This window comes from Equus asinus, chromosome 5, assembly GCF_041296235.1.
Source record: "Equus asinus isolate D_3611 breed Donkey chromosome 5, EquAss-T2T_v2, whole genome shotgun sequence".
NCBI lineage: Eukaryota > Metazoa > Chordata > Mammalia > Perissodactyla > Equidae > Equus > Equus asinus.
Window position 1 is genome coordinate 71350980 of NC_091794.1, and position 27649 is coordinate 71378628.

Genomic DNA, 27649 nt, shown 5'->3' on the forward strand with positions numbered 1-27649 from the left:
AATAGAGTATTCATCCAGAGTGCGGACTACACTGGTAGAAGTTCTATAAAAGCAGATACAGATACAGATATACCCAGATACAGAGCCTACAGTTACCCAAAGAGGGTCAGGGAGAGGGAGCAGCTACTTCTCTCTAGTAGATATTAAAATGTGTTGTTCTTACCAACACTGTAAGATCGTCAAAAAATCAAAAACTTTTCGAGATGTCATCACATCGTCTAAACTGTATTCCTCTTGGAACTGGGAATACCTAAATACAAAATAAGTAGTTACAGAATGTGAGGTAGCAGTTACAATTTTTGTTGAAGATGTTCTGGTCAAGAAGTTAAAGGGAGAATAATATGTAAATTTTTTTCACAACCAAAAGACTTTTATGAACAGTTTCAATCTTTAATAAATAAGTCATTTGAATTGAATTTTTTTTAAAATCCTAACTCCAAAATACCATATGTTGTATAATAAAAAATTTGTCTGATCTTTGTCCTAGGTTCCTGGCATGGAGCTTCTAAAACCCTTGGAATTTCCTGAGTGACAGAAGTGTCTTTGTTATGCTAACAAGGTGACTCACGATGGGCCCTTTGTTGTGTGTGTGTGTGTGTGTTGGGGGGGGTGGGGGGGGCGGGTAAGGGAGAAGAGGTAGGGGGCTGGTCACCAGAAAGACCAACCACATGAATACAGGGTTGGGACTTTTGAGCCAGTCTGACCCCTCGGGAGAAGAGGGGGGCTGAAGACTGAGTTCAGTCATGTGGCCAATGACCTAACTGAGTATTCCTGCATGACGAAACCCCAGTAAAAACTGTGGACACTGAAACTTGGTGCAGCTTCCTGGCTGGTGAGCACCTCCATATGCCAGGAGGGTGATGTGCTCTGACTCCATGGGGAAAGGGCATGGAAGCTCTGCATTAGGAACCCTCCCAGACCTCGCCCTATGTCCTCTTCATTTGGCTGTTCCTCAATTGTTATCCTTTATAATAACACTGTAATCATAAATATAGCCGTTCCTGAGTTCTGTGAGTCATTCTAATGAATTATCAAACTGGAAAGAGTCATGGGAACTTTTGAATTTATAGCCAGTTAGTCAGAAGTGCAGGTGACCTGGGGAGCCTACTTGCAGCTAGCATCGGAAGTGAGAGCAGCCTTGTGGAGGACTAAGTCCTTAATTTGGGGATCTGTATTAACTCCAGGTGGATAGTGCCAGAATTGAATTTCAGTACATCCAGTTGGTGTCAGACTAGTTGGAGGTTAAACTAGAATATCTCTTTTTCCCCCTGGAAAATTATAAAATACTAGTTCCTTAAAAGCAAAATTAAATGAATTGCAATTTAGGCAACTTTTGTGGTGAGGATATTATGCAACTACATTTAATGAAGGCTAATGGAGTTCTTAAATAAATGTACAAAACCTGCAATAAATTATCTATATTCTTCAAAAGACATTTCCTTGCTGACCAATGCAAAGAAGAGACTTATTTTTATGCCCCTTTGGCTCCTCTAACAATATAATCAGATGGTTTCAGAAATTGCTCTGGAGAAAATAGCAACTAACAATAGACACCACAAGGGAGTGTCTAGAAGGAAACTTCAAGTGGTGTGGAAATTAGTAAGCAATTCAAATGTTTGGAAATAAAGCCCACGTAACTTATATCTGCACACTAGCATCTGCACCTTTGCTTCTAAAGTTAACTTTGACCATCACCAAGTTTCAAAACACACTTTATTTGTGCCAGATCCTGTGCTAGGCACTGGGGACATGGACCCAGTCTTCAAGGAATTCTTCAAGGAATTTTGTCTGAATCCATGGCAAACAAATACACCATTCTAATACAATATGGTAAATGCCATGATAGAAATGTTATACAGGGTGTCATGGGAGCACACAGGATGCACATCAAACCCAGATACCAGAGGGAGCTTCCTCTCTGAGGTTACACAAATAAGAGTAAGTAGGAGATAGATAATTCTGGCAAAAGGATCAGCATATGCAAAGCCTCTTGAAGTGAAATAGTTCATTTAAGCTAGGGCATGAAGTTTGGGAGGGAATATGGAGGCAAGGTGAAGAAAATGGAGCAGGAGAAATGAATAAGGATCAGATCATGAAAGGCAAGTATATGGTGTTTACATTTTATACTGAAAACAAACAGGAACCACAAAAGGATAGTAAGCTGGAGAGTGGCATGATCAGATTTGTATTTCAGGAAGAAGGCTGTGGTATGGAAAAGGGATGATAAAAAAGCATTACCAAAAGCAAATAAACCAACTAAGAGATTAGGGCAATAATTAAGGCAAGAAATGACAAGAGCCTAAAGTAGTGAATTGGAAGTGAAAGATGCAGAGAAGGGATGAATTCAAAAGATAGTAAGGAGATACAATCACTAGGATTCTGTTCATCCCCAACTTGTTCACAACTCTATGGGACACTGAGGAAGAAGGCAGAGTCAAGAAGGACTTCGAGCTTCCTATCTTGGATAATTAGGTATATGTTGATGTCATTCACAAGATGGAGAATGCTGAAGGAAAAACAAGGTTCAGGGGAAATGATAAATTCTGTATAGACATGTTGACTCTGAGGCATCTGGTGGGATATCTAAGTGGAAACAACTAGAAGAAAGTTATAGATACAGGTCTGAAGGCTCAAGTGGCATGAGCTACCCCTAATCCTATACTACTTATCACAGATTCTCACTACTTTGAATTCTTATAATTTGTGGGGATACAGTTGAGAATAGTTTCTTAATTCCACCTTCTTAGAAATATGTAACAGGGTCTCTCTAATGACTGGTCAGCAAACACATAATTCTCTTTCTTCACTAAACAAGCAAAACGTAGTGCAAGAAGTTAGCATCTAAAATCTATGAGCCAACTTAGAAGGCTATTCTTGGCTGTTTCAAAAAGTTTTAAGTGATGAAGCTGACATCCAGAAATAACATTTGCCCACTCAACATAATTGAGAACTAATAATATGTAATGGAAGATACATAGGGGCAAGAAACTTATCTGTCTTATTCACTGCTGTATCACTAGCAGCTAAAGCAGTGTCTTGCACATAATAGGCTACTGAATACATATTTATTGAATGAACGCAGTATCTTTAGAAGAATGTTTAATGAGTGGATAAATGAATGCCTGGTTAGGTATGGAGTTAAGTAAGAGAAAAACTTGGAAGCTTCAATACTTTGGGGAAAGTCAAGAGCTGCTCTTTGGTGGCAGGCCCAGTGGCTTAGCAGTTAAATCTGCGCGCTCTGCTTTGGTGGCCTGGGATTCACAGGTTTGGATCCTGGGCAGGGACCCACATGCCGTTTATCAAGCCATGCTGTGGCAGGTGTCACACATATAAAATAGAGGAAGATGGGCACAGATGTTAACTCTGGGTCACTGTTCCTCAGCAAAAAGAGGAGCACTGGTGGCCGATGTTAGCACACATCTAATCTTCCTCAAAAAACAGAAACAAGAGTGACATTAGCAACATGGTAGCATGAGCTCATGCGGGAATCTCTCTCTCTTCCAAATTACAACCAAAAAGAGCAACTGCTTTCCAACCAAAAAAAAAAAATCCTAATAAGAGACATCGTCAAAGACCCACAGCAGCCAAATGACAGAGGGCAGAGAGGCGGGAGCCACCCTTGCAGGAGCTGGAATGGGGTGAGAGAGAAATTCGCTTCCTCCCCTAGAGACTGGGATCGCTACCGCGGGTGAGGGAAGGAGCGGGGAAGGGGCCGTGCGTCCGGGGATTGTCCAGGACTCCCACAGACCTGTGCAGTGGAAACCCTCTAATGGGGGAAAGCTTTCACATGGGGGACCCCATGAAGCCAGGGCCCCGGGAGACGAGAGAGCAAGAGCTGACCCAAATCCAGGTCGGCGTGAAAGAGAAAGTGTCCCTCCTCGCCCAACCCGTGCTGCGCACCGCCATCATGGCTGAAGGTGGAGGGCTCAGACCATGCAGCTCTTGACCCCCATCTAGTGGCGACAGGCTGTAACTGCAAACAAATAATAGCATCATGCGCAAAAACCGCTCATCTACCATCTAGCAATTTATAAAAGCTCCAGACCACAAGGAAAACAACAAAAACACAGAAGTATGTCCTGAGGACTTGGAAATAGGTAAACTAAGTGAAAATGAGTTGAAAATAGCTAGCATCAAAATACTCAATGAGGTAAAGGGAAATATACAGATTCAAGTCAACGAGTTCTGGAGTTACTTCACAAAAGAGATTGAAACTATAAAGAAGAATCAATCAGAAATACTAGAGATGAAAAATACAATGGATCATATAAAACAGAATACACATTCCCTGAATGCCTGTGTAGACACCATAGAGTAGCAAATTAGCATAATCAAAGATACACAGGCTGAATGGCTCCAGACAGAGGAAGAAAGAGAAATAAGAATTTAAAAAACCGAAGAAAATCTCTGAGAAATAGCTGATTCAATGAGAAAAGGCAACTTAAGAATAATCGGAATTCCTGAGGGCGCGGAAAAGGAAAATGGAGCAGAAAGTGTACTCAATGAAATAATAGAAGAGAACTTCCCAAATCTAGGGATTGAGAGAGAAATGTGTGTGGAGGAAGCTTTCAGATCTCCTAGATTTGTCAATGTAAAAAGACCTACTGCAAAGCATCTACTAGTAAAAATGGCAAAAATGAATGACAAAGAAAGAATACTCAGGACAGCAAGGCAGAAGAAAATAACCTACAAAGGAACCCCATCAGACTTTCAGCGGATTTCTCTACAGAAACCTTAGAAGCTAGAAGAGATTGGAGGGACATATTCAAAACTTTAAAGTATAAAAATCTGCAGCCAAGAATACTCTATCCAGCAAAAATATCCTTCAGATATGAGGGAGAAATTAAATCTTTTCCAGACAAACAAAAACTAAGGGATTTCGTAGCCACAAGACCTCCAGTGCAAGAAATCCTCAAGCCTTTCGTGAAAAAAGAAAAAACGGGAAAAAGGGGTTGCAAAACACACAGTAGGAAGAGAAATACATAGAATCGGAATAGGATAGCAAATATTCAACTATAGCATTAGGATAAAGGGAAGGAAATCACCAAAGCAAAGACAATCTTATCACTCTAACCACAAATCACAACACAAGTTGGAATAAGAGATGAAAATAATAATTTAGGAGGGGAGGAGGAAAGGGACTGAATCAGTCTAGGCTAAGTAAGTAAGAGACCACCAGAAAATGGACCATGTTATACACAAGATTCTGAATACAAACTTCAGGGTAGCCACTAAACTAAAAAACAGAGCAGAGACACAAGACATAAATAAGGAAAAAATCTAAGAAACCCAGCATAAGAAATTACAGAAGTCAATGGGTAGGCTAAAACACGCAGGACGAGAAACAAAGGAAACAAAGGAAAACTGGAAAACGAGCAACAGAATGACAGCATTAAGCCCTCATGCATCAATCCTCACCCTCAACGTAAACGGATTGAACTCTCCAATAAAAAGACACCGAGTGCCAAAATGGATTAAAGAACAAGATCCAACAATTTGTTGCCTCCAGGAAACACACTTCAGCTCCAAGGACAAACACAGGCTCAGAGTGAAGGGGTAGAAGACAATACTCCAAGCTAATAGCAAACAAAAGAAAGCAGGTGTCACAATACTTATATAAGACAAAACAGACTTCAAGATAAGGCAGGTAAAGAGAGACATAGAGGGCCAATATATAATGATCAAAGGGACGCTTCATCAAGAAGAAATAACACTTATAAATATCTATGCACCCAACACAGGAGCACCAAAGTTCATAAAGCAACTATTAACAGACCTAAAAGAAGATATCAAAAATAACACAATAATAGTGGGGGACCTCAACACCCCACTCACATCAAGGGACAGATCATCCAGACAGAAAATCAACAAGGAAACAGTGGAGCTAAACGAAAAGCTAAAACAGTTGGACTTAATAGACATATATAGAACACTCCATCCAAAAACAGCAGAATACACATTCTTCCCAAGCGCTCATGGAACATTCTCAGGGATAGACCATATGTTGGGAAACAAGGCAAGCCTCTATAAATTTAAAAAAATTGAAATAATAACAAGCATCTTCTCCGACCATAATGGTATAAAGCTAGAAATTAATTACAAGAAAAAAGCTGAGGGGCCGGCCCGGTGGCGCAGTGGTTAAGTGTGCACGTTCCGCTTCTCAGCGGACAGCCCAGGGTTCGCCGGTTCGGATCCCGGGTGCAGACATGGCACTGTTTGGCAAAAGCCATGCTGTCGCAGGCGTCCCACATATAAAGTAGAGGAAGATGGGCATGGATGTTAGCTCAGGGCCACTCTTCCTCAGCAAAAAGAGGAAGATTGGAAGCAGATGTTAGCACAGGGCTAATCTTCCTCAAAAAGATTGAAAAACAAAACACCCAAGAAACAGACATTGCTTGTTCCTATCACCTTCACGTACAACATGTCAATTAAGAAGACTTAACAAAAAAAGAAAAGAAAAAAAAAAAAGCTGAGAAAGGCACAAGGATGTGGAGACTAAACAATATGCTATTGAACAAGCAATGGATCATTGAAGAAATTAAAGAAGAGATCAAAAAATACCTGGAAACCAATGAAAATGATAACATGCCATACCAACTCATATGGGATACAGCAAAAGCTGTATTAAGAGGAAAATTCATCGCAATACAGGCATATCTTAACAAACAAGAAAAATCCCAAATAAGCAATCTTAAACTACACCTAACTGAAGAGAAAGAAGAACAAACAAAGCCCAAAGTCAGCAGAAGGAGAGAAATAATAAAAATCAGAGCAGAAATAAATGCTATTGAAACGAAAAAGGCGGTAGAAAGGATCAATGAAACAAAGAGCTGGTTCTTTGAGAAGATAAATAAAATTGACAAACCCCTAGCCAGACTTACAAAGAAAAAAAGGGAGAAAGCTCAAATAAACAAAATCAGAAATGAAAGAGGAGAAATAACAACAGACTCCGCAGAAATACAGCAGATTATAAGAGAATACTACGAAAAACTATATGCCAGCAAATGGATAACCTAGAGGAAATGGATAAATTCTTGGACTCCTACAATCTCCCAAAGCTCACTCAAGAAGAAGCAGACAATTTGAACAGACCAATCACAAGGAAACAGATTGAAACAGCCATCAAAAGCATCCCAAAGAATAAAACCCCAGGACCAGATGGCTTTCTTGGGGAATTCTACCAAACTTTCAGAGAGGATTTAATACCTATCCTTTTCAAGCTATTCCAAAAAGTTAGGGAGGATGGAACACTTCCTAACACATTCTATGAGGCCAACATCACACTGATACCAAAGCCTGACAAGGACACCACGAAAAAAGAGAACTACAGGCCACTATCACTGATGAACATAGATGCAAAAATTCTCAACAAAATTTTGGCAACCCAAATACAGCAATTCATCAAAAGGATCATACATCATGATCAAGTGGGATTCATACCAGGGACACAGGGATAGCTCAACATCCACAAATCAATCAACGTGATACACCACATCAACAAACTGAGGAATTAAAACCACATGATCAGCTCAATAGATGCAGAGAAAGCATTTGACAAGATCCAACAGCCATTTATGATAAAACTCTGAACAAAATGGGCATAGAAGGGAACTACCTCAACATAATAAAGGCCATATATGACTAACCCACAGCCAACAACATACTCAATGGGCAAAAACTGAGCGCCATCCACCTGAAAACAGGAATGAGACAAGGATGCCCTCTATCACCACTCTTATTTAAGATACTACTGGAGGTTTTGGCCAGAGCAATTAGGCAAGTAAAAGAAATAAAAGGAATCCAAATAGAGAGGGAAGAAGTGAAACTCTCGCTGTTTGCAGATGACATGATCTTATATATAGAAAACCCCAAAGAATCGATTGGAAAACTTTTAGGAGTAATCAGCAACTACAGCAAAGTTGCAGGGTATAAAATCAATTTACATAAATCAGTAGCATTTCTATACTCTAATAACGAACTAACAGAAAAAGAACTCAAGAACACAATACCATTCACAATCCACTACAAAAAGAATAAAATACCTTGGGGTGAATTTAACTAAGGAAGTGAAAGACTTATACAACAAAAATTACAAGGCTTTTTTGAAAGAAATGGATGACGACATAAAGAGATGGAAAGACATTCCATGTACATGGATTGGAAGAATAAACATAGTTAAAATGTCCGTTCTACCTAAAGCAATCTACAGATTCAATGCCATCCCAATCAGAATCCCAATGACATTCTTTACAGAATTAGAACAAAGAATCCTAAAATTCATATGGGGCAACAAAAGACCCCAAATTTCTAAAGCAATCCTGAGAAAAAAGAACAAAATGGGAGGCATCACAATCCCTGACTTCAAAACATACTACAAAGCTACAGTAATCAAAACAGCATGGTACTGGTACAAAAACAGGTGCACAGATCAATGGAACAGAATTGAAAGCCCAGAAATAAAACCACACATCTATGGACAGCTTATCTTCAACAAAGGAGCTGAGGGCATGCAATGGAGAAAAGAAAGTCTTTTCAACAAATGGTGCTGGGAAAACTGGAAAGCCATATGTAAAAGAATGAAAATTGACCATTCTTTCTCATCATTCACCAAAATAAACTCAAAATGGATCAAAGACCTAAAGCTGAGACCTGAAACCATAAGGCTTCTAGAAGAAAATGTAGGCAGTATACTCTTTGACATCATTATTAAAAGGATCTTTTTGGACACAATGTCTTCTCAGAGAAGGGAAACAATGGAAAGAATAAACAAATGGGACTTCATCAGACTAAAGAGCTTCTTCAAGGCAAATGAAAACAGGATTGAAACAAAAAAACAACCCACTAACTGGGAAAAAATATTTGCAAGTCATATATCTGACAAAGGCTTAATATCCATAATATATAAAGAACTCACACAACTCAAGAACAAAAGATCAAACAACCTGATCAAAAAATGGGCTGGAGACACAAACAGACATTTCTCCAAAGAAGATATACAGATGGCCAATAGGCACATGAAAAGATGTTCATCATCACTGTGCATCAGGGAAATGCAAATCAAAACTACACTAAGATATCACCCTACACCCATTAGAATGACAAAAATAACTAAAACAAATAGTAACAAATCATGGAGAGGTTGTGGAGAAAAAAGGAACCCTCATACACTGCTGGTGGGAATGCAAACTGGTGCAGCCACTATGGGAAACAGTACGGAGATTCTTCAAAAAATTAAAAATAGAACTACCATACGATCCAGCCATCCCACTACTGGGTATCTATCCAAAGAGCTGGAAGTCAGCAATTCCAAAAGTCCCATGCACCCCAAGGTTCATCGCAGCATTATTTACAATAGCCAAGACATGGAAGCAACCTAAGTGCCCATCAACAGACGAATGGATAAAGAAGATGTGGTATATACATACAATGGAATACTACTCAGCCATAACAAAGAACAAAATCGTCCCATTTGCAACAACATGGATGGACCCTGAGGGAATTATGTTAAGTGAAATAAGCCAGATAGAGAAGGACAATCTCTGTATGACTGCACTCATATGAGGAATTTAAACAGATGGACAAAGAGAACAGATTAGTGGCTACCAGGGGAAAGGAGGGGTGGGGGATGAGCACAAAGGGTTAAGGGGTGCACCTACAACACGACTGACAGACAATAATGTACAACTGAAATTTCACAAGATTGCAACCTATCATTAACTCAATAAAAAAATTTTAAAAAAAGAAGAAAAAAGAGCTGTTTTTTGGAGCCTCAGTGCTAGGAAACCTCAATGCTGTCAATTCCTCATTATGTTGGTACAGTTGTTTACTAGTTTCAGGAAATCACAAGGATTTTTAATGGTTCTCCAAGTTCTACGGACAAAGAAATCAGCTCTAGACCATCTTTATGGGCTTAAGCTGCTCATCCTAACTCTACTACTCAGTAACAGCAAAGTTTTATTGAACATATACCATGTTCCAATACTCTGATAAATATACAAAGATAAGACATAATCTCTGCTCAAGGATCATCATCATCAGAGGAGAAACACACAAATAACTATCATACAGTGTGATGTGTTATAATAGAGATATATAGACAGTGTAATGAAGCTCATGAGAAAAAATAATTATGCCCAGGTAGTGTCAAGAAGGTATTAAGAGAAGCAATGATATTTGGGTTAAGTAGATATTCACCAAACAAAAGAAAGGCAGAAGTACATTCCAGGGAGAGCTAACGGCATAAGTAACAACACAGAAGCAAGTACTGTATAGTACATTTGGGAAAAACCAAGTAATCTCCTTCGGCCAGAGATTGAGAATAGCCAGGGAAGTGGTACAAAATAAGGCTGGAAAAGTAGAATGGGGCCAAATTATAGCAGGTCTATTATCTCATATGAGGAATTTCTATTTTATCTTATAAGCAACAGGAATTCACCAAAGCTTTCACAATACCCTTAGATCTTTCACAAAATATCCTTAAATCTAGGGCATGGGATTAAATATTATTTGTTAACTAGGTATGCCCTGAACTCAAATATCAATTTAAAATTAGGAGAATGAGGAGAACTAGCAGTAGCATGATGGATTAGCAATAGGTGGTAATGATCCACTTACGGTAAAAAATGTTTCTTGTCACGGTTTTATATTTATTAAATGTGGTGAAATTCGTTGAGTAGTTCAGAAACAATTTACTGAACACCTATTATGTTCTAGGCTCTGTGCTAAGCATTACGAATAGAAAGATAAGAGATGGCTCTTGCCCTCAAGGAGTTTATAATCTAATAGGAGGAAAAATATAAACATTATTTGCCATTACTTAGAATGATCCTGAGCAAGTTGCCTAATTTCTGTAAGTTTCATTTTCCTCATCCATAAAAGAAGAATAAAAATATTTACCTTATAGGACCCTTGAGAAGATTAAGTGAAAATGTACATAAAAGTACCTAGCACAGTGACACAGAATTGTCATTTAATAAAGCTAGCTATTATTCTTTTATTGCCTGGTGGTACTCCTTTTGTAGAGATTCTAGTTATGCGGCACTGATTCAACTCCCAGTGAACCAATTTCATTTGGCAACCATTAAGTATATGCCATGAGCCAGGCATCCTAGGCACTAGGGAATCAAAGATTAATGACCTATAATGCACATGATGTCATTTTACTTTATACTTACATATAAATAACCATATTATTCTACCAGAATAAGAGTTAATGACACTAACAAAATTAAAACACATTATTAAGGTAAAACAATTTTATATAAAGTAATTAAAATGGCTACTAATATTCATTTTACAAATTGATCAAAACAAACAGAGAAAAGTTTAAAGGAATGGCTTAAAACGGTGACTGGTTATCGCCCACCAAAGTAATTACAATAAATTTCACTTAACTGGAGTTGCAATGTATGACCAATTACATCTTTTAACACCAGCCATTCACATTCTTTCTTAAAAGAGTGATTAGTTTAAATGGTATTCTAAATATAAATGGACCAAAAACTAAAACTGAAAAGTAGTCAAAAGTTTACTTGGGCACAAGTCTTCTATAAGAAAAAAGTTAATCATTCTAGTTAACATCTTTGAGGTCTTGCATTTGCTTTCCAAGTATAAAGCTGCATATTACACAGCAGGTTAACCCAGATTTTTACTATGTCATATCTCAGAAATACTTACGGGTTATTAACTGAATGCTTATGATTTTTCCATCCAATTTTTGCAAAGTGTTCAACTTTTGTTCCTGTAGAAAAAGCAAACATCTTTTAATGGGTTAATGTTTTTCTGCTGTTTATTTTATTTTATTTTTTAAAGATTGGCACCTAAGCTAACAACTGTTGCCAATCTTCTTTTTTTTCCTGCGTTTTCTCCCCAAATCCCCGCAGTACATAGTTGTATATTTTAGTTGTGGGTCCTTCTAGTTGTGGCATGTGGGATGCCGCCTCAGCATGACCTAATAAGCAGTGCCATGTCCGCACCCAGGATCCGAACCAGCGAAACCATGGGCCACCGAAGCGGAGCCCACGAACTCAACCACTTGGCCATGGGGTCGGCTCCTCTGCTGTTTGTTAACAAATGCTGCCATGGTACTCAGTGTCCTAAATATTTCCACATTTTTCCTTGCATAGATATCAGTATTGAAGACTTCAACTGATCCCTCACATAAATATTTCTTTATAATTAAACTTGGGTATATTTAATGAATTGAATCAACTAATAAGCATATGATATAAAAACAGTTTGAACTGACCTATTCTACCTAGTATAACTAGGGTCCAGTTTCAAAAACCAGAAAATATAGCCTGGGACCACGAGGATATAAGGCAGGAAAGCACTGCCAGCAATTCTTCAAGAAGTCTGCCAAACATCCCAACGCCCCTGGACTAAGCGAATTTTATAACTCACACCCTCCAGGGCCTAATCTTCTTCTCTTTCCTTATGATAAGGCAGAAGGGTCTTTAGAAGAGTTATAGCCTAATAAGAAATACATATGCTTTTTAAATTCCTTAACAGAAAGTTTAAAAAATAATGTCAGGAAAACAGAAGCAAGCACATTAATGAAGAAAAATTTTCAAAAATCTTAAGTGGAGCGTACCCATTTTGTATACTGTTTTCTCTCTATCTTCTCTGTCAAGAAGGATGATCGTCAGAGCAGAAATGACATTCATATAAGTGAGCAAAGCTTATCTCAATTCAAATAAAAAGGGAAGAAAGTAGAATCCACATGGTGATCTCATATCAGGAAGAGTGGTGATCAAGAGGCAGCCAAAATGGGTTGAGTAGGAACAAGCCACATCAGATTAGTATCTTTTCTTGATTGAATTGACTAATAAAGCAAATGAAACATAGTATTTAGATATCAGCAAGATAATTAACTACATTTTTCAGGACTTCTTTTGGGATAACATAAGGAAATACTGTAGTGTGAGTTTTGTTTTTTCTTTTGTTGTTCGGGGGTTTTTCAATGTTACTAAAAAAAATGAGGTTTCTTTTGTCAAGTAAGTTTAGATAATACTGGGTTAAACAAATTTAAACACTTCTTTACAGCAAGACATTCAGAGCCTTTACTCTTGCAAGTGTATTATGACTATCCAAAAAGGGGTTAAAGTATGAAGCCATTTCCCAATTTATCTGACCCATGTCATGAACCATCTTATGAGCTTAATGTTCTGCAGAACACACACTGGGAAACGAAAGGCATTTATTAATGCATTAACCTAGAGAAAACTCTCTAGAGTTAACCGCTAACCTCAGCCATGCTCTGGTTAATATTTCCACAAAAACTGGATTAAAAAATTACCAAACCTGAAGCTGGGAGGAACTACTAAATGTCGGATCCCAACAGACTTCAACAAAGTTTATTAATGGGATGGATCAGAACATCATTAATGCCCAGTTCTATTCTTGGACCCCCAAAACAACCTGGGAAAAAGGGCAGTAACTATGAGAAAAGTTCTGAGGTTCTGTTCAACTGCAAGCTCAACACGATTTAGCAGTGTGACGTGACTACCAGAAAAGCTTAATGTGCGATCACAGTATAGCAATTACACTGGGATGATGGGTCATGAAACAAGTCTAGTGAGAAACAATTAAAGAGAAGAAGGCAAATTAAGGACAATGTCAGGCTGGCTCCAGATATTTGAAGGGCTACAACGTGAAAGAGGCTTGTTCTGTGAGTTTCAGAAGAAAGAAACAAGACCACGGATGGAAACTATAGGGAGAGAGTTCAACGTGAAAAAGAGCACTCTAACAATCGGAATCACCCAAAATGTGGAGTGAGTGGCCTTAGTTGGCAGCAAGTTCCTTGTCACGGAAAGTACAAATGCTTTACCGTCACTTATCAGAAGATTTACAAGCAATTCATGCATGGATTGGTAGGAAGAGAGACAGGTAAACTATACAAAAGTACAGGACATAGTGTCTGACATAAGAGAGAGTCAATGTGTTGACGTCTTTTCTTTTTTCCTTATGATGGGATCCAATTAATCTATAGAAAATAGCAACCCTTTGAAAAATATTCTGCCAGGGACTTACTATACATTTTTTAAGCCTGGGAACTGATGAAGGGCTTGTTGATACTGATTCTGAACTGCCAATTCAGATTTTTGCCTGTTCAAAGGATATGCCTAGTATCCTAGATTTCAATCTCTTTGAATCAAACTTTGAAGCCACAAAAATCTGCTGATTCTACAGGAGGATGTAAGCTACTACAAACATTCTTAGGCATTCATTTCCAGTGCACACTCACAAAAAGCAATTTCAAACGACAACTCAAAATCCTATGAAATTCTACAACTCAAAAATCTATTGGGTGAAGAATAACATTTCAACTAAAATACCGTACATTTAGGGGCTGGCCCCATGGCCAAGTGGTTAAGTTCGCGCGCTCCGCTGCAGGCGGCCCAGTGTTTCGTTGGTTCGAATCCTGGGCGCGGACATGGCACTGCTCATCAGGCCACGCTGAGGCAGTGTCCCACATGCCACAACCAGAAGGACCCAAAGCAAAGAATATACAACTATGTACTGGGGGGCTTTGGGGAGAATAAGGAAAAAAATAAAATCTTTAAAAAAAAAAAAACCGTACATTTATACTTAAGATTTTACACCAGAAAACTGGGCCACTATTCTGAATAATGTAAAACTTGAGAAAAGATATAAGCTTAAAAACAGACCAGACACAGGATTTCCAGGTAGCTGAGGACAATGGAGGCTGCCTAAATCTGTCTCTCTCCACGTCCTCTAAAAACAATCTAAAATAACAAGAGGAACAAATAAAACTGCACAAAACCATACTCTCAGCACAACTAGACAACAGAGAACCCAAAACTTCAAATTATCTGTGAGAAAAAGGAGAAAAGGGAAAAATGACCAAATCCCAGCCAGCAATAGCTCATGCTCCCACCGCAAGCCTTTGGGAGAACGAGGGCCACCTGAAACACTGCAGAGGAGAGAAGAAGGGAGTGGCGCAGGCCTAGAGCTGCTCAAAAACTACCGCTAGGAGGAGAAAGACCCCCTTCCCCCCAACAAAGTGTGAAAATATTTTTTTTTTGCAAGAAATGTAAATTTATATTTCTAGAACTCAACAGAATTTCTGAGTCAAAACCCCGTTTTTTAAGAAGTAGCAGAAACATAAACTCAATAAAGTCAGGTCTCACGGCCCCCTCTTCTCCCAGAATTGCTCCTAGGGCTCACATAGTGCTGTGCGGGGCCATCTGTTTCTTGGTGTCATCTGTCCATGTAAACTGTTGCCAAGGCACCTCTCATTCCTGGCCTTCTGGACCCTTCAGTCCAGGTGTTTGTATTCCTTAACTTTTCCACTCAGGCACAGGCATCTTCCTGCAGCTTCTAGCCCATGATAAGGCTCCAAACCCTTCCTGAAGCCCTTTAAGGCCCTGCCTGTCTTGTTTTTGTTTGTTTGTTTGGTTGGTTGGTTTTCTTGGGGGGGTGGGTTTTTTGTTTTTTTTTAATTGAGTTAATGATAGGTTACAATCTTGTGTGATTTCAGTTGTACATTAATGTTTGTCATTCGTGTTGTAGGTGCACCATTTCACCCTTTGTGCCCACCCCCCACCCCACCTTTCCACTGGTAGCCACTAATCTGTTCTCTTTGTCCACATTTTTAAATTCCTCATATGAGTGGAGTCATACACAGATTATCCTTCTCTATCTGGATTATTTCACTTAACATAATTCCCTCAAGGTCCATCCATATTGTTGCAAATGGAATGATTTTGTTCTGTTTTGCAGCTGAGTAGTATTCCATTGTATATATATACCACATCTTCTTTATCCATTCGTCTGTTGATGGGCACTTAGGTTGCTTCCACATCTTGGCTATTGTAAATAATGCTGCAATAAACATTGGGGTGCACAGGACTTTTGGAATTGCTGACTTCAAGCTCTTTGGATAGATACCCAGTAGTGGAATGGCTGGATCGTATGGTAGTTCTATTTTTAATTTTTTGAAGAACCTCCATACTGTTTCCCATAGTGGCTGCACTAGTTTGCATTCCCACCAGCAGTGTATGAGGGTTCCATTCTCTCCACAACCTCTCCAACATTTGTTACTATTAGATTTAGATATTTTTGTCATTCTAATGGGTGTAAGGTGATATCTTAGTGTAGTTTTGATTTGCATTTCCCTGATGCACAGCGATGATGAGCATCTTTTCATGTGCCTATTGGCCATCTGTATATCTTCTTTGGAGAAATGTCTGTTTGTGTCTCCAGCCCATTTTTTGATCAGGTTGTTTGATCTTTTGTTCTTGAGTTGTGTGAGTTCTTTATATATTATGGATATTAAGCCTTTGTCAGATATATGACTTGCAAATATTTTTTCCCAGTTAGTGGGTTGTTTTTTTGTTTCAATCCTGTTTTCATTTGCCTTGAAGAAGCTCTTTAGTCTGATGAAGTCCCATTTGTTTATTCTTTCCATTGTTTCCCTTCTCTGAGAAGACATTGTGTCCAAAAAGATCCTTTTAATAATGATGTCAAAGAGTATACTGCCTACATTTTCTTCTAGAAGCCTTATGGTTTCAGGTCTCAGCTTTAGGTCTTTGATCCATTTTGAGTTTATTTTGGTGAATGATGAGAAAGAATGGTCAATTTTCATTCTTTTACATATGGCTTTCCAGTTTTCCCAGCACCATTTGTTGAAAAGACTTTCTTTTCTCCATTGCATGCCCTCAGCTCCTTTGTTGAAGATAAGCTGTCCATAGATGTGTGGTTTTATTTCTGGGCTTTCAATTCTGTTCCATTGATCTGTGCACCTGTTTTTGTACCAGTACCATGCTGTTTTGATTACTGTAGCTTTGTAGTATGTTTTGAAGTCAGGGATTGTGATGCCTCCCGTTTTGTTCTTTTTTCTCAGGATTGTTTTAGCAATTCTGGGTCTTTTGTTGCCCCATATGAATTTTAGGATTCTTTGTTCTAATTCTGTAAAGAATGTCATTGGGATTCTGATTGGGATGGCATTGAATCTGTAGATTGCTTTAGGTAGAACGGACATTTTAACTATGTTTATTCTTCCAATCAATGTACATGGAATGTCTTTCCATCTCCTTATGTTGTCATCCAATTCTCTCAGAAAGCCCTTGTAACTTTCATTATATAGGTCCTTCACTTCCTTAGTTAAATTTACCCCGAGGTATTTTATTCTTTTTGTTGCAATTGTGAATGATATTGTGTTCTTGAGTTCTTTTTCTGTTAGTTCGTTATTAGAATATAGAAATCCTACTGATTTATGCAAATTGATTTTATACCCTGCAACTTTGCTGTAGTTGTTGATTACTCCTAAAGTTTTCCAATCGATTCTTTGGGGTTTACTATATATAAGATCATGTCGTCTGCAAACAGCGAGAGTTTCACTTCTTCCCTCCCTATTTGGATTCCTTTTATTCCTTTTTCTTGCCAGATTGCTCTGGCCAGGACCTCCAGTACTATGTTAAATAGGAGTGGTGATAGAGGGCATCCTTGTCTCGTTCCTGTTTTCAGGTGGATGGCACTCAGTTTTTGCCCATTGAGTATGATGTCGGCTGTGGATTTGTCATATATGGCCTTTATTATGTTGAGGTAGTTCCCTTCTATGCCCATTTTGTTCAGAGTTTTTATCATAAATGGCTGTTGGATCTTGTCAGATGCTTTCTCTGCATCTATTGAGCTGATCCTGTGGTTTTTATTCCTCAGTTTGTTGATGTGGTGTATCACGTTGATTGATTTGCAGATGTTGAACCATCCCTGTGTCCCTGGTATGAATCCCACTTGATCATGATGTATGATCCTTTTGATGAATTACTGAATTCTGGTGGCCAAAATTTTGTTGATGATTTTTGCATCTATGTTCATCAGCGATGTTGGCCTGTAGTTCTCTTTTTTCGTGGTGTCCTTGTCAGGCTTTGGTATCAGTGTGATGTTGGCCTCATAGAATGTGTTAGGAAGTGTTCCATCCTCCCTAACTTTTTGGAATAGCTTGAAAAGGATAGGTATTAAATCCTCTCTGAAAGTTTGGTAGAATTCCCCAGGAAAGCCATCTGGTCCTGGGGTTTTATTCTTTGGGATGCTTTTGATGGCTGTTTCAATCTGTTTCCTTGTGATTGGTCTGTTCAAATTGTCTGCTTCTTCTTGAGTGAGCTTTGGGAGATTGTAGGAGTCCAAGAATTTATCCATTTCCTCTAGGTTATCCATTTGCTGGCATATAGTTTTTCGTAGTATTCTCTTATAATCTGCTGTATTTCTGCGGAGTCTGTTGTTATTTCTCCTCTTTCATTTCTGATTTTGTTTATTTGAGCTTTCTCCCTTTTTTTCTTTGTAAGTCTGGCTAGGGGTTTGTCAATTTTATTTATCTTCTCAAAGAACCAGCTCTTTGTTTCATTGATCCTTTCTACTGCCTTTTTTGTTTCAATAGAATTTATTTCTGCTCTGATTCTTATTATATTTCTCTCCTTCTGCTGACTTTGGGCTTTGTTTGTTCTTCTTTCTCTTCAGTTAGGTGTAGTTTAAGATTGCTTATTTGGGATTTTTCTTGTTTGTTAAGATGTGCCTGTATTGCGATGAATTTTCCTCTTAATACAGCTTTTCCTGTATCCCATATGAGTTGGTATGGCATGTTATCATTTTCATTAGTTTCCAGGTATTTTTTGATTTCTTCTTTAATTTCTTCAATGATCCATTGCTTGTTCAGTAGTGTATTGTTTAGTCTCCACATCTTTGTGCCTTTCTCAGCTTTTTTCTTGTAATTAATTTCTAGCCTTATAGCATATGATCAGAGAAGATGCTTGTTATTATTTCAATTTTTTTAAATTTGTAGAGGCTTGCCTTGTTTCCCAACATATGGTCTATCCTTGAGAATGTTCCATGTGCACTTGAGAAGAATGTGTATTCTGCTTTTTTAGGATGAAATGATCTATATATGTCTATTAAGTCCAATTCTTTTCGTTTTTTGTTTAGCTCCACTATTTCCTTGTTGATTTTCTGTCTGGATGATCTGTCCATTGATGTGAGTGGGGTGTTGAGGTCCCCTACTATTATTGTGTTGTTTTTAACATCTTCCTTTAGGCCTGTTAATAGTTGCTTTATGACCTTTGGTGCTTCTATGTTGGGTGCATAGATATTTATAAGCTTTATTTCTTCTTGATGAAGTGTCCCTTTGATCATTATATATTGTCCCTGTGTGTCTCTCTTTACCTGTCTTATTTTGAAATCCACTTTGATATAAGAATTGCAACACCTGCTTTTTTTTCCTTGCTATTAGCTTCAAAGTATTGTCCTCCACCCCTTCGCTCTGAGCCTGTGTTTGTCCTTGGGGCTGAGGTGTGTTTCCTGGAGGCAACAAATTGTTGGATCTTGTTCTTTAATCCATTTTGCCAATCTGTGTCTTTTTATTGGAGAGTTCAATCCGTTTATATTAACAGTGATTATTGATGCATGTGGACTTAAAGCTGTCAATCTGTTGCTCATTATCTGGCTTTCCTGCTTTTCTCTTCCTGTGTGCTTTATCCTATCCATTTGATACTGCAATTTCTTATGCTGGGTTTCTTAGATTTTTGCTTATTTATGTTTTGTGTCTCTGTTCTGTTTTTTAGTTTAGTGGCAACCCTGAAGTTTGTATTTAGAATCTCGTGTATAATATAGTCTCTTCTCTGGTGGTCTCTTACTTACTTGGCCTAGACTAATTTAGTCCCTTTGCTCTTCCCCTCCTAAATTATTATTTTCACTTCTTGTTCCAACTTGTGTTATGAGTTTGTAGTTAGAGTGATAAGATCGTCTTTGCTTTGGTAGTTTCCTTACCTTTATCCTAATGCTATAGTTGGATATTTGCTATCCTATTCTGGTTCTATTTATCTGTCTCCCTACTCTGTGGTTTGTGGCCCCTTTCTCCCTTTTTCCTTTTTTCAGGTATGAGAGCCTTCTTGAGGATTTCTTGTAGTGGAGGAGTTTTGGTTACAAATTCCCTTAACTTTTGTTTGTCTGGAAAAGATTTAATTTCTCCCTCATATCTGAAGGATATTCTTGCTGGATAGAGTATTCTTGGCTGAAGATTTTTATATCTTTTAAAGCTTTGAATATGTCACTCCATTCTCTCCTAGCTTGTAAGGTTTCTGCAGAGAAATCCGCTGAAAGTCTGATAGGAGCTCCTTTGTAGGTAATTCTCTTTTGTCTTGCAGCCCTGAGTATTCCTTCTTTGTCATTCATTTTTGCCATTTGTACTACTATATGCCTTGCAGTAGGTCTTTTTACATTGACAAATCTAGGAGATCTGAAAGCTTCTTCTACACACATTTCTCCCTCAATCCCTAGATTTGGGAACTTCTCTTCTATAATTTCATTAAGCACACTTTCTGCTCCATTTTCCTTTTCCACGTTCTCGGGAATTCCTATGATCCTTAAATTCTTTCTCCTCATTGAATCTGCTCTCTCTCTAATACTTTCCTCATTCCTTTTAATCCTTAGTTCTCTTTCTTCCTCTGTCTGGAGCCATTCAGCCTGTCCATCTTCGATTATGCTAATTTTCTCTTCTATGAAGTCTACCCGGGCACTCAGGGAATCTGTATTCTGTTTATCTGGTCCATTGTGTTTTTCATCTCTAGTAATTTTGTTTGATTCTTCTTTATAATTTCAATCTCTTTTGTGACATAACTCCAGAACTCGGCTTGTTTCTCTATCTTTCTCTCTACCTCATTGAGTTTTTTTATTATAGCTGCCCTGAACTCATTTTCATTCAGTTTACCTAATTCCAAGTCCTCAGGACTTAATTCTATGTTTTTATTGTTTTCCTTCTGGTCTGGGGCTTTTATAAATTGCTGGATGGTAGAAGAGCGGTTTTTTTGCATGGTGGTAGAATTCAGTTGCAGTTACAGTCTGTCGCCACTGGATGGGGGTCGAGTGCCACACATTCTGAGCTCTCCGCCTTTGGGCAAGATGGCAGCACCCAGTGCGCTTTGCTGGGACGGGGGCGGGGGCAGTTTCTCTCGCGCACTGATCTCGATTTGATCAGTTCTGTTCTCTGGTCTCCCAGGGCCCTGGGTTTATGGGGTCCCCGAGCACGGAAGCTTTCCCCTGTCAGCGGGTTTCCACTGTACTGGCGGCGGGAGTCCTAGACGATCCCCTGGTTGCGTGGCCCCTCCCCCGCTCCTTCCAGGGCCCGCGTGGCGATCCCGGTTTCTAGGGGATGGAGCGATGTTCTCTCCTACCCTGTTCTAGCTCACCTGAGGCGGGCAGCAGGGGCTCCCTCCTCTGTCTTTTGAAACTGTAGGTCTCTGAGTGCTGGCATTAGGTTCATTAGCTGAAATTCAGGGGTTTTTTCCAGTCCTTTGTTGTACTTTGGAGGGGAGAGAGTCCTGGGTCAGCTCACCCCACCATTTTGCTCCACCTCCTTAGAAAATATTTTTAAAAAATATTTCTAGAGATCAAAGCACGACTACAGGGAAGGGTCTGAAAAGTTCAAGAGGTTCAAGGTGGTAATCTTTTAAAGGCATAGCTTCTAGGAGAAAAAAACAAGGCAAAAAGAAAGCGAAAGGTGCCCTTTGGCAACTGAAGATTGAAAAAGAAAAGAAGCAAAAGGGGAAGTTTTAGGATCCTGCAAGACCAAAAAAAGGAAACAAAAAATCAGAGGACACAGAATCCTCTTTCAAAAAATTCACTATCAAATAAGGACTTTACTACACTGACATTAGACGGCAGAATAGGACTCGGAATCCCCGCAAATCTAAAAACAACACTCTCAAATCACAATACAATGAAACTAGAAATTATTAATAAAATGAAAAATAAAAAGTCTACCCAGAAAGTAAAAAAAATATTTCCATGAAACAATTCTTGAGTAAGAAAAGGAAATACAAATGGAAATTATAAAATTTCTGAGAAAATTATACAGAAAACATTATATATCAGAATCAGTGTGATATGTTTACAGCAGTAATCAGAAAAATACATAGCACTAAACACAAGAAAGAATGATAAAATGAAACATTATTCAGCAATAAAAAGGAATGAAGTCCTGATACATGCTACGACCTGAACGAACTATGTAAACATTATGCTAAGTAAAAGACACCAGTCACAAAAGGCCACATACTGTATGATTCCACTTAAGTGACATGTTCAGAATAGGCAAATCCATAAAAACAGAAAGCAGATTAGTGGTTGCCAGGTGCCTGAGAGGAGAGGGTAAGGGGGAGGACGGCTAATAGATATGGGGTTTCCTTTTGGGATGATGAAAATGTTCTGAAATCAGACAGTGGTGATGGCTGAACAAATCTGTGAATATATTAGAAATCACTGAAGTGTACACTTAATAAGGGTGAATTTTATGGTCTGTGAATTATATCTCAATAACGCTGCTATTAAAAGGAAAGAAAATGAATTAAATTCGCAACTCAAAAAACTAGAAAAACAACAACAAAGTAAACCCCCAAAAAGCACAAGGAAGATAAAAGGAGAAATTAACGGGGTAAAGAATAGAAAGAGTAGACATAATTAATCAATCAAAATTCCGATATACTAAAAAATTTAAGACAACAAATTACTAGCCTAAGTTAATGAAGAAAAAAGGGAGAAAGCATAAACACACAAAAATAAGAAATAATAAGAGGAAAGTACCATTTAAATAGAAACAAATTTTAAAATGGTGAGACTACGTCTCAGATTTCTATACAAATAAATGTGAAAATCTAAATGAAATGGATAATTTTATAGAAAAATAGAGACTACCAAAATTGAGCCCACTGGAGATAGAATATCTAAACATAAATAAATAGATACTTGCCAAGCAACTCCCTTCCCCCGCAAAGAAAAAACTAGGCCCAGATGGTTTCACAGGTAATTCTACCAAACCTACAAAGATCAGGTAGTCCCAGTGCTCCATGAATTGTTCCAGAGCATCAAAAGTAAAGAAAGCCTTCCTATTTCTTTTTATAAAGCAAATATAAAATTAACACCTAAATTTGATAAAGATGTAAGAAAAAACGAAAATTATAAGCCAATATCACTTATAAATATTGATTTGAAAGTACTAAATAATAGTGGCAGAATCTAACTCCACATTAAAAAAATCAATACATCATAACCAAGTGCCATTTGTTCCAGATACGCAAAGTTAGTTCAATATCAAGAATCCATTAATAAAGAATTCTTTATTAACAGATCTAAGTGGGGGATACAACGCAATTAACTCCACAGATGGTAGAGAAGCCTTTGAGAAAATTCAATACCTATTCCCAAAAGAAAAAAATATATATATATTAAGAGGCCAGCTTCACGATCCTTTATATATATATATATATATATATATATATATATATAGCCCCTGAAGCCAGCATCTTACTTAATGGGATAATAATGCTTCCCATAATGGATTGTTGTAAGAATTGAATGAGGTAACATATGTAAGAAAATTCATTCATTCATTCATCAAATGTTTATTGAGTATTTAAATATGCTGGGGACTGTGAAAGAGAATAAAAAAAACTCTTTCTTCTGGCTAGATTACATACCAAGTACTGTGCTAGGCTGGATATATCAAAGGTAAACAAAATAGGCATGGTTCCCGCTTTCATGGAATTTATAGACTCATAAGGAAGACAAAAATTAAATAAGTAAAAGTGTGATAATATATACATATGAAGATATAAATATAAATAACACTAAGTGCTATGAAGGAAAGAAATAGGGAGAAATAGGGAGCTATCTATGAAAGAGAATAACAGGAGAAATCTACTTCAATTTGAATGGTCAAGGATGATCTTTCTTTGAAGATCAATTAATTAATTACAGTATACCTGCTTTGTGCCAGGCAGTGTCCCAGGTAACAGTCAATGAGCAGGGAGTAAAACAAATAAAAATCAGTGCTCCTGCAGAACTTACATTCTGGTTGGAGAAGACAGTTAATAAATAAGAAAAAATAAATATGCCAGATTTTTATAAGTTCTATGTAAAATAATAAAGCAGGAGACAGAGGACAGAGAGTTCTGGGAAGGAGGGTGATGAAAGAAAGCAGATGAGATTTAAGCAAAGACCTGATAGAAGTAAGGGAGCTAGCACTGAAGATATCTTAGGGTAGAGCATTCCAGAAGTGGAAATAGCAAAGCTGAGGCTCTGCCTGAAGCAGAATGTGTTTACTGTGTTTGAGGAACAGAAAGGATAGTATGGCTGGAGCAGAGTGGTGAAAGAAGAAACAGTAAAAGATAAGGTCAGAAAGCTAATGCGGGTTTGGGATCAGATCATGTAGAAGTTTGTAGGCCATAATAAGATCCACAGGTTTCAAAGTGAGAGTAATGAAAACACATGGAGAGTTCTGAGCAGAGGAGTGAAATGAGCTGGCTTATATTTGAAAAGCATTGCTCTGGCTATGAAGAACAGACTGTAGAGGTACACAAGCAGAAGCAGAAAAACCAGTTAGGAGATGCCTATAATCCAGTTGAGAAATTACAGTGGTTTACCCTGCAGCAGAGGTGGTGGAAATGGTGAGAAGTGGATATTCTGAGAAATGAGTGAAAAAGTTTGCTGATATATTAAATGTTGACTGAGAGTAGAATCAAGAACGGCTGCAAGGTTTTTGGCCAAAGGTCCTAGAAAGATGGAGTTATCATTTCCTGAATGGGGGAAAACTTCAAGAACAGATGGGGAAGGGGGAAGTTCAAGGAAAGAATTAGGACTTCAGCTTTAGACCTGTTAAATTTGAGATGTCCTTTAGCCATCCAAGTGGAGACACTTTTGTAAAGTGTTGGAGATATGAGACAAGGTTTTTTTAAGACCTAAGGGAGGAGCAGAGCTGACTTGGAAAGAATGGAGGAAAGAACACTGTAGCCAAAGGGAATAGGAGAGCCTAAGGCAGGAAAGCTTGGCTTATTAAAGACACTGAAAGAAGGCCAGTGAGCTTACACACAGGGAAACTAGACAACGAGAATGAAAGCAACAAGAAATGATTTCTAAAAAGAGAGTCTCACTGTTACACAGTAACAGATAATGAATACATATTTTGGTATCTGAGTGCAACGGACTGAATCGTGTCCCCCAAAATTCAAAATAAATCTGTTGAAGCCCTAAACGCCAATGTGATGGTATTTGGAAATGGGGCTTTGGGGAGGTGATTAGGATAGATGAGACCATGAAAGTAAGGCCCTCATGATGGGTTAGTGTCCTTGTAAGAACTCTTATAAGAAGAGGAAGAAAAAGATGTTTCTTTCTCTCTTTCTCTCTGTGCCCACAAAAGAAGAGATCATGTGAGTACACAGTGAGATGGCATCTGTCTACAAGCTAAGAGAAGAGACCTCGGAATAAAACCTATCTTGCAACTTCATCTTGGATTTCCTAGCCTCTAGAAACACGAAAAATAAATTTCTATCATTTAAGCTACCCAGTCTATGATATTTTGTTATGGCGGCCCGAGCAAACTAATAAACTGGAAGTGGAGTTACACTTAACAAAAAAATGTAAAATATGTGAACAGCTTTGGAACCAGGAGGTGGCTTTTAAGAAAATTACTAGCAAAAGCCTAAAGTGCCTTGAAGAAATTATTAGAGGAAGCCTTGCGGTCCTCTAAAGACACCTGAAAGGTGACGGTTTGCAAAAAGATAAAACTTCACTGAGGGCTAGAGAAAAGGAGATCATTGTTACAACAGTAGTAGAAATTTTAGTAACACTATTACTTGTAGTTATGTGGAAATCAGATAAGCAAAATATTGAAGTTGCCACTTGGCTTCTTCTTGCTGTTTATAGGAAGATTCTATATTGCTATATCAAGGAAATAACTGTTTAACAAAAAGAATTCGGGACTTCGTGGTGTTGAAAATTCTCAGCCTCTCAAGGTAGGAAATGATGCTAAAATTAAGAAACGGCCTTTGAGTAAAGATTAAATCTAGGGCACTACGAGGAAAACATGGTGCAAAGATGAAGCTCAGGGTGTGACAAATCTTTCTGTAAGATCTCAGAAAGATCAAAAGTGATGCCTCAGAATATAGCTCAAACAGAAGAAAATCCTCCAAAGAGAAAAAGACTATGCCTCACAAATTCTCTCAATCAAACAAAGGCCTGGTAGGAAGCTTAAAAATGCCATCCCTCAGCCATCTCAGAAGGGATCCAAGGTATAAGAGGGCTCATCTCAAAAAGATTTGTAGGTGTAGCTTTTTGTCTAATGGAATGACCCAAGAAGATCATAGGAGACGCACAAAGTTCTTCAGATAAAAATAATCTACAGAGAGGATTCTTGGGTGTTAGCATTCTATTTTTCACCTGGGAGGTGGTTTAGCTCACAGTTATGAGCTTTGTGAGAGTTCACTAAGTTGTCTATTTATGTTTTGTGCACTTCCCTGTATTCAGTTATAATATACAATAACGACAAATTTTAGATTTTAGAAAAATGCTGGGTTCAACCTATGAACTTAATTCCATAATTTCCTAGCAGGTCACGACCCACAGTTTGAAAAATTCTTGTCTAGGGTAAGAGCTGTAGTAATGAAAGGAAATGGAAGGAAGAAACATAGTTTGGAGTTTGCAGGTGGAATTAATAGGACATAATGAGGGACTGGAATGGGGGAAAGGGAGAAAGAAGTATCAAAGATGACTCATGTTTCTGCTTTGAACATCTGAACGGATGGAAGCGCCACTTATTGAGATGAGGAAAACTAGGGAAGGAGCAAGTTTAAGACAATGACAGAATGGAATTAAGAGTTGGCATTTGAACATGTTAAATTTGAGATGCCCGTTAAATATACAAGCAGAGATGTAAGATGCCAACTAGATATACAAGTATAGAGGCCATCACTGACTATCCTAAGTTTGCCCACCTCTCCCTACATTACTTTGTTTTATTTTCTTCATAGGACTAATAATTACCTGAAATTACCTTAGTTTTTTTCAAGTGTTACTGTCTCTCCCTTATTAGAAATTTAAGCAAAACCTCACATCTCATCTGCTGACTTATTGCTTGTGAATGAATGCATTAATGTCCCAAATTCTTTTGCCCTCTTGAATGTCCTTTGTGGTCTGACTTTGCAGTTTCCTACCACAAAAGAAGTGGAGCATATTTCTCTATCCCTTGATTCTAAGTTTGCCACATGACTTGCTCTGGGTCAACAGCTTAAGTCTCAAAAGGTCTTGCATGTTGCAGGTTACTCTCTTGTGCTTCTGCTAGGACCATGAAAATGACATGCCAGGGCTGGCCTTCCAGTCCCACGAGGAGGACAAGAGCTATGACTCAGTCAAACAAGACTAGAACAGGGTCTCCAATCAACCTATAGTCATGATTAACCAAGGTAAGAAGAGCTGAGCTCAGCTTAGACAAGCTGACTCCCAATCTACAAACTTGTAAACTATAATAATAAATAATCATTGTTTAAAATCGCTGAGTTTTGGTGTGGTTTATCACTCAGCAATAGCTAACTGATATACTGCTACATTCCAGTGCTTAGAATGATGCCTGGAATATAAAGAGAGCTACTTTAAGGTGAATTATTTAATTGAAAAGGAAATGGACAAGGAATAGCCAAAGAGGTTACAGAAGGAGGTATCGTGGAGGCCAAGAGAAGAGAATGTTTCAAGAAGGAAGTAGAAAAGGGACTAATAGTGCTGAGGTCTATTAAACCAGGATTGAAAAGTATGTACTGGATATAGCAACATGGTGATCAATGGTAGCCCTGAGTAAGGAGGGAAACCAGAT

The 27649-nt window shown here is 38.2% G+C and overlaps 1 protein-coding gene across 1 annotated transcript in view; it reads right to left on the reverse strand.

Annotated features, from left to right (window-relative positions):
* SCP2 (sterol carrier protein 2) overlaps positions 1–27649 on the reverse strand; it is a 124699-nt gene that overhangs the window by 58295 nt on the left and 38755 nt on the right. The window contains exons 7-8 of the mRNA XM_014844313.3: positions 11677–11740; positions 164–250 (exon numbers count right to left, since the gene is read on the reverse strand). Coding sequence (XP_014699799.3) covers positions 164–250; positions 11677–11740 — 151 coding nt within the window. The remainder of the gene's footprint in view (positions 1–163; positions 251–11676; positions 11741–27649) is intronic.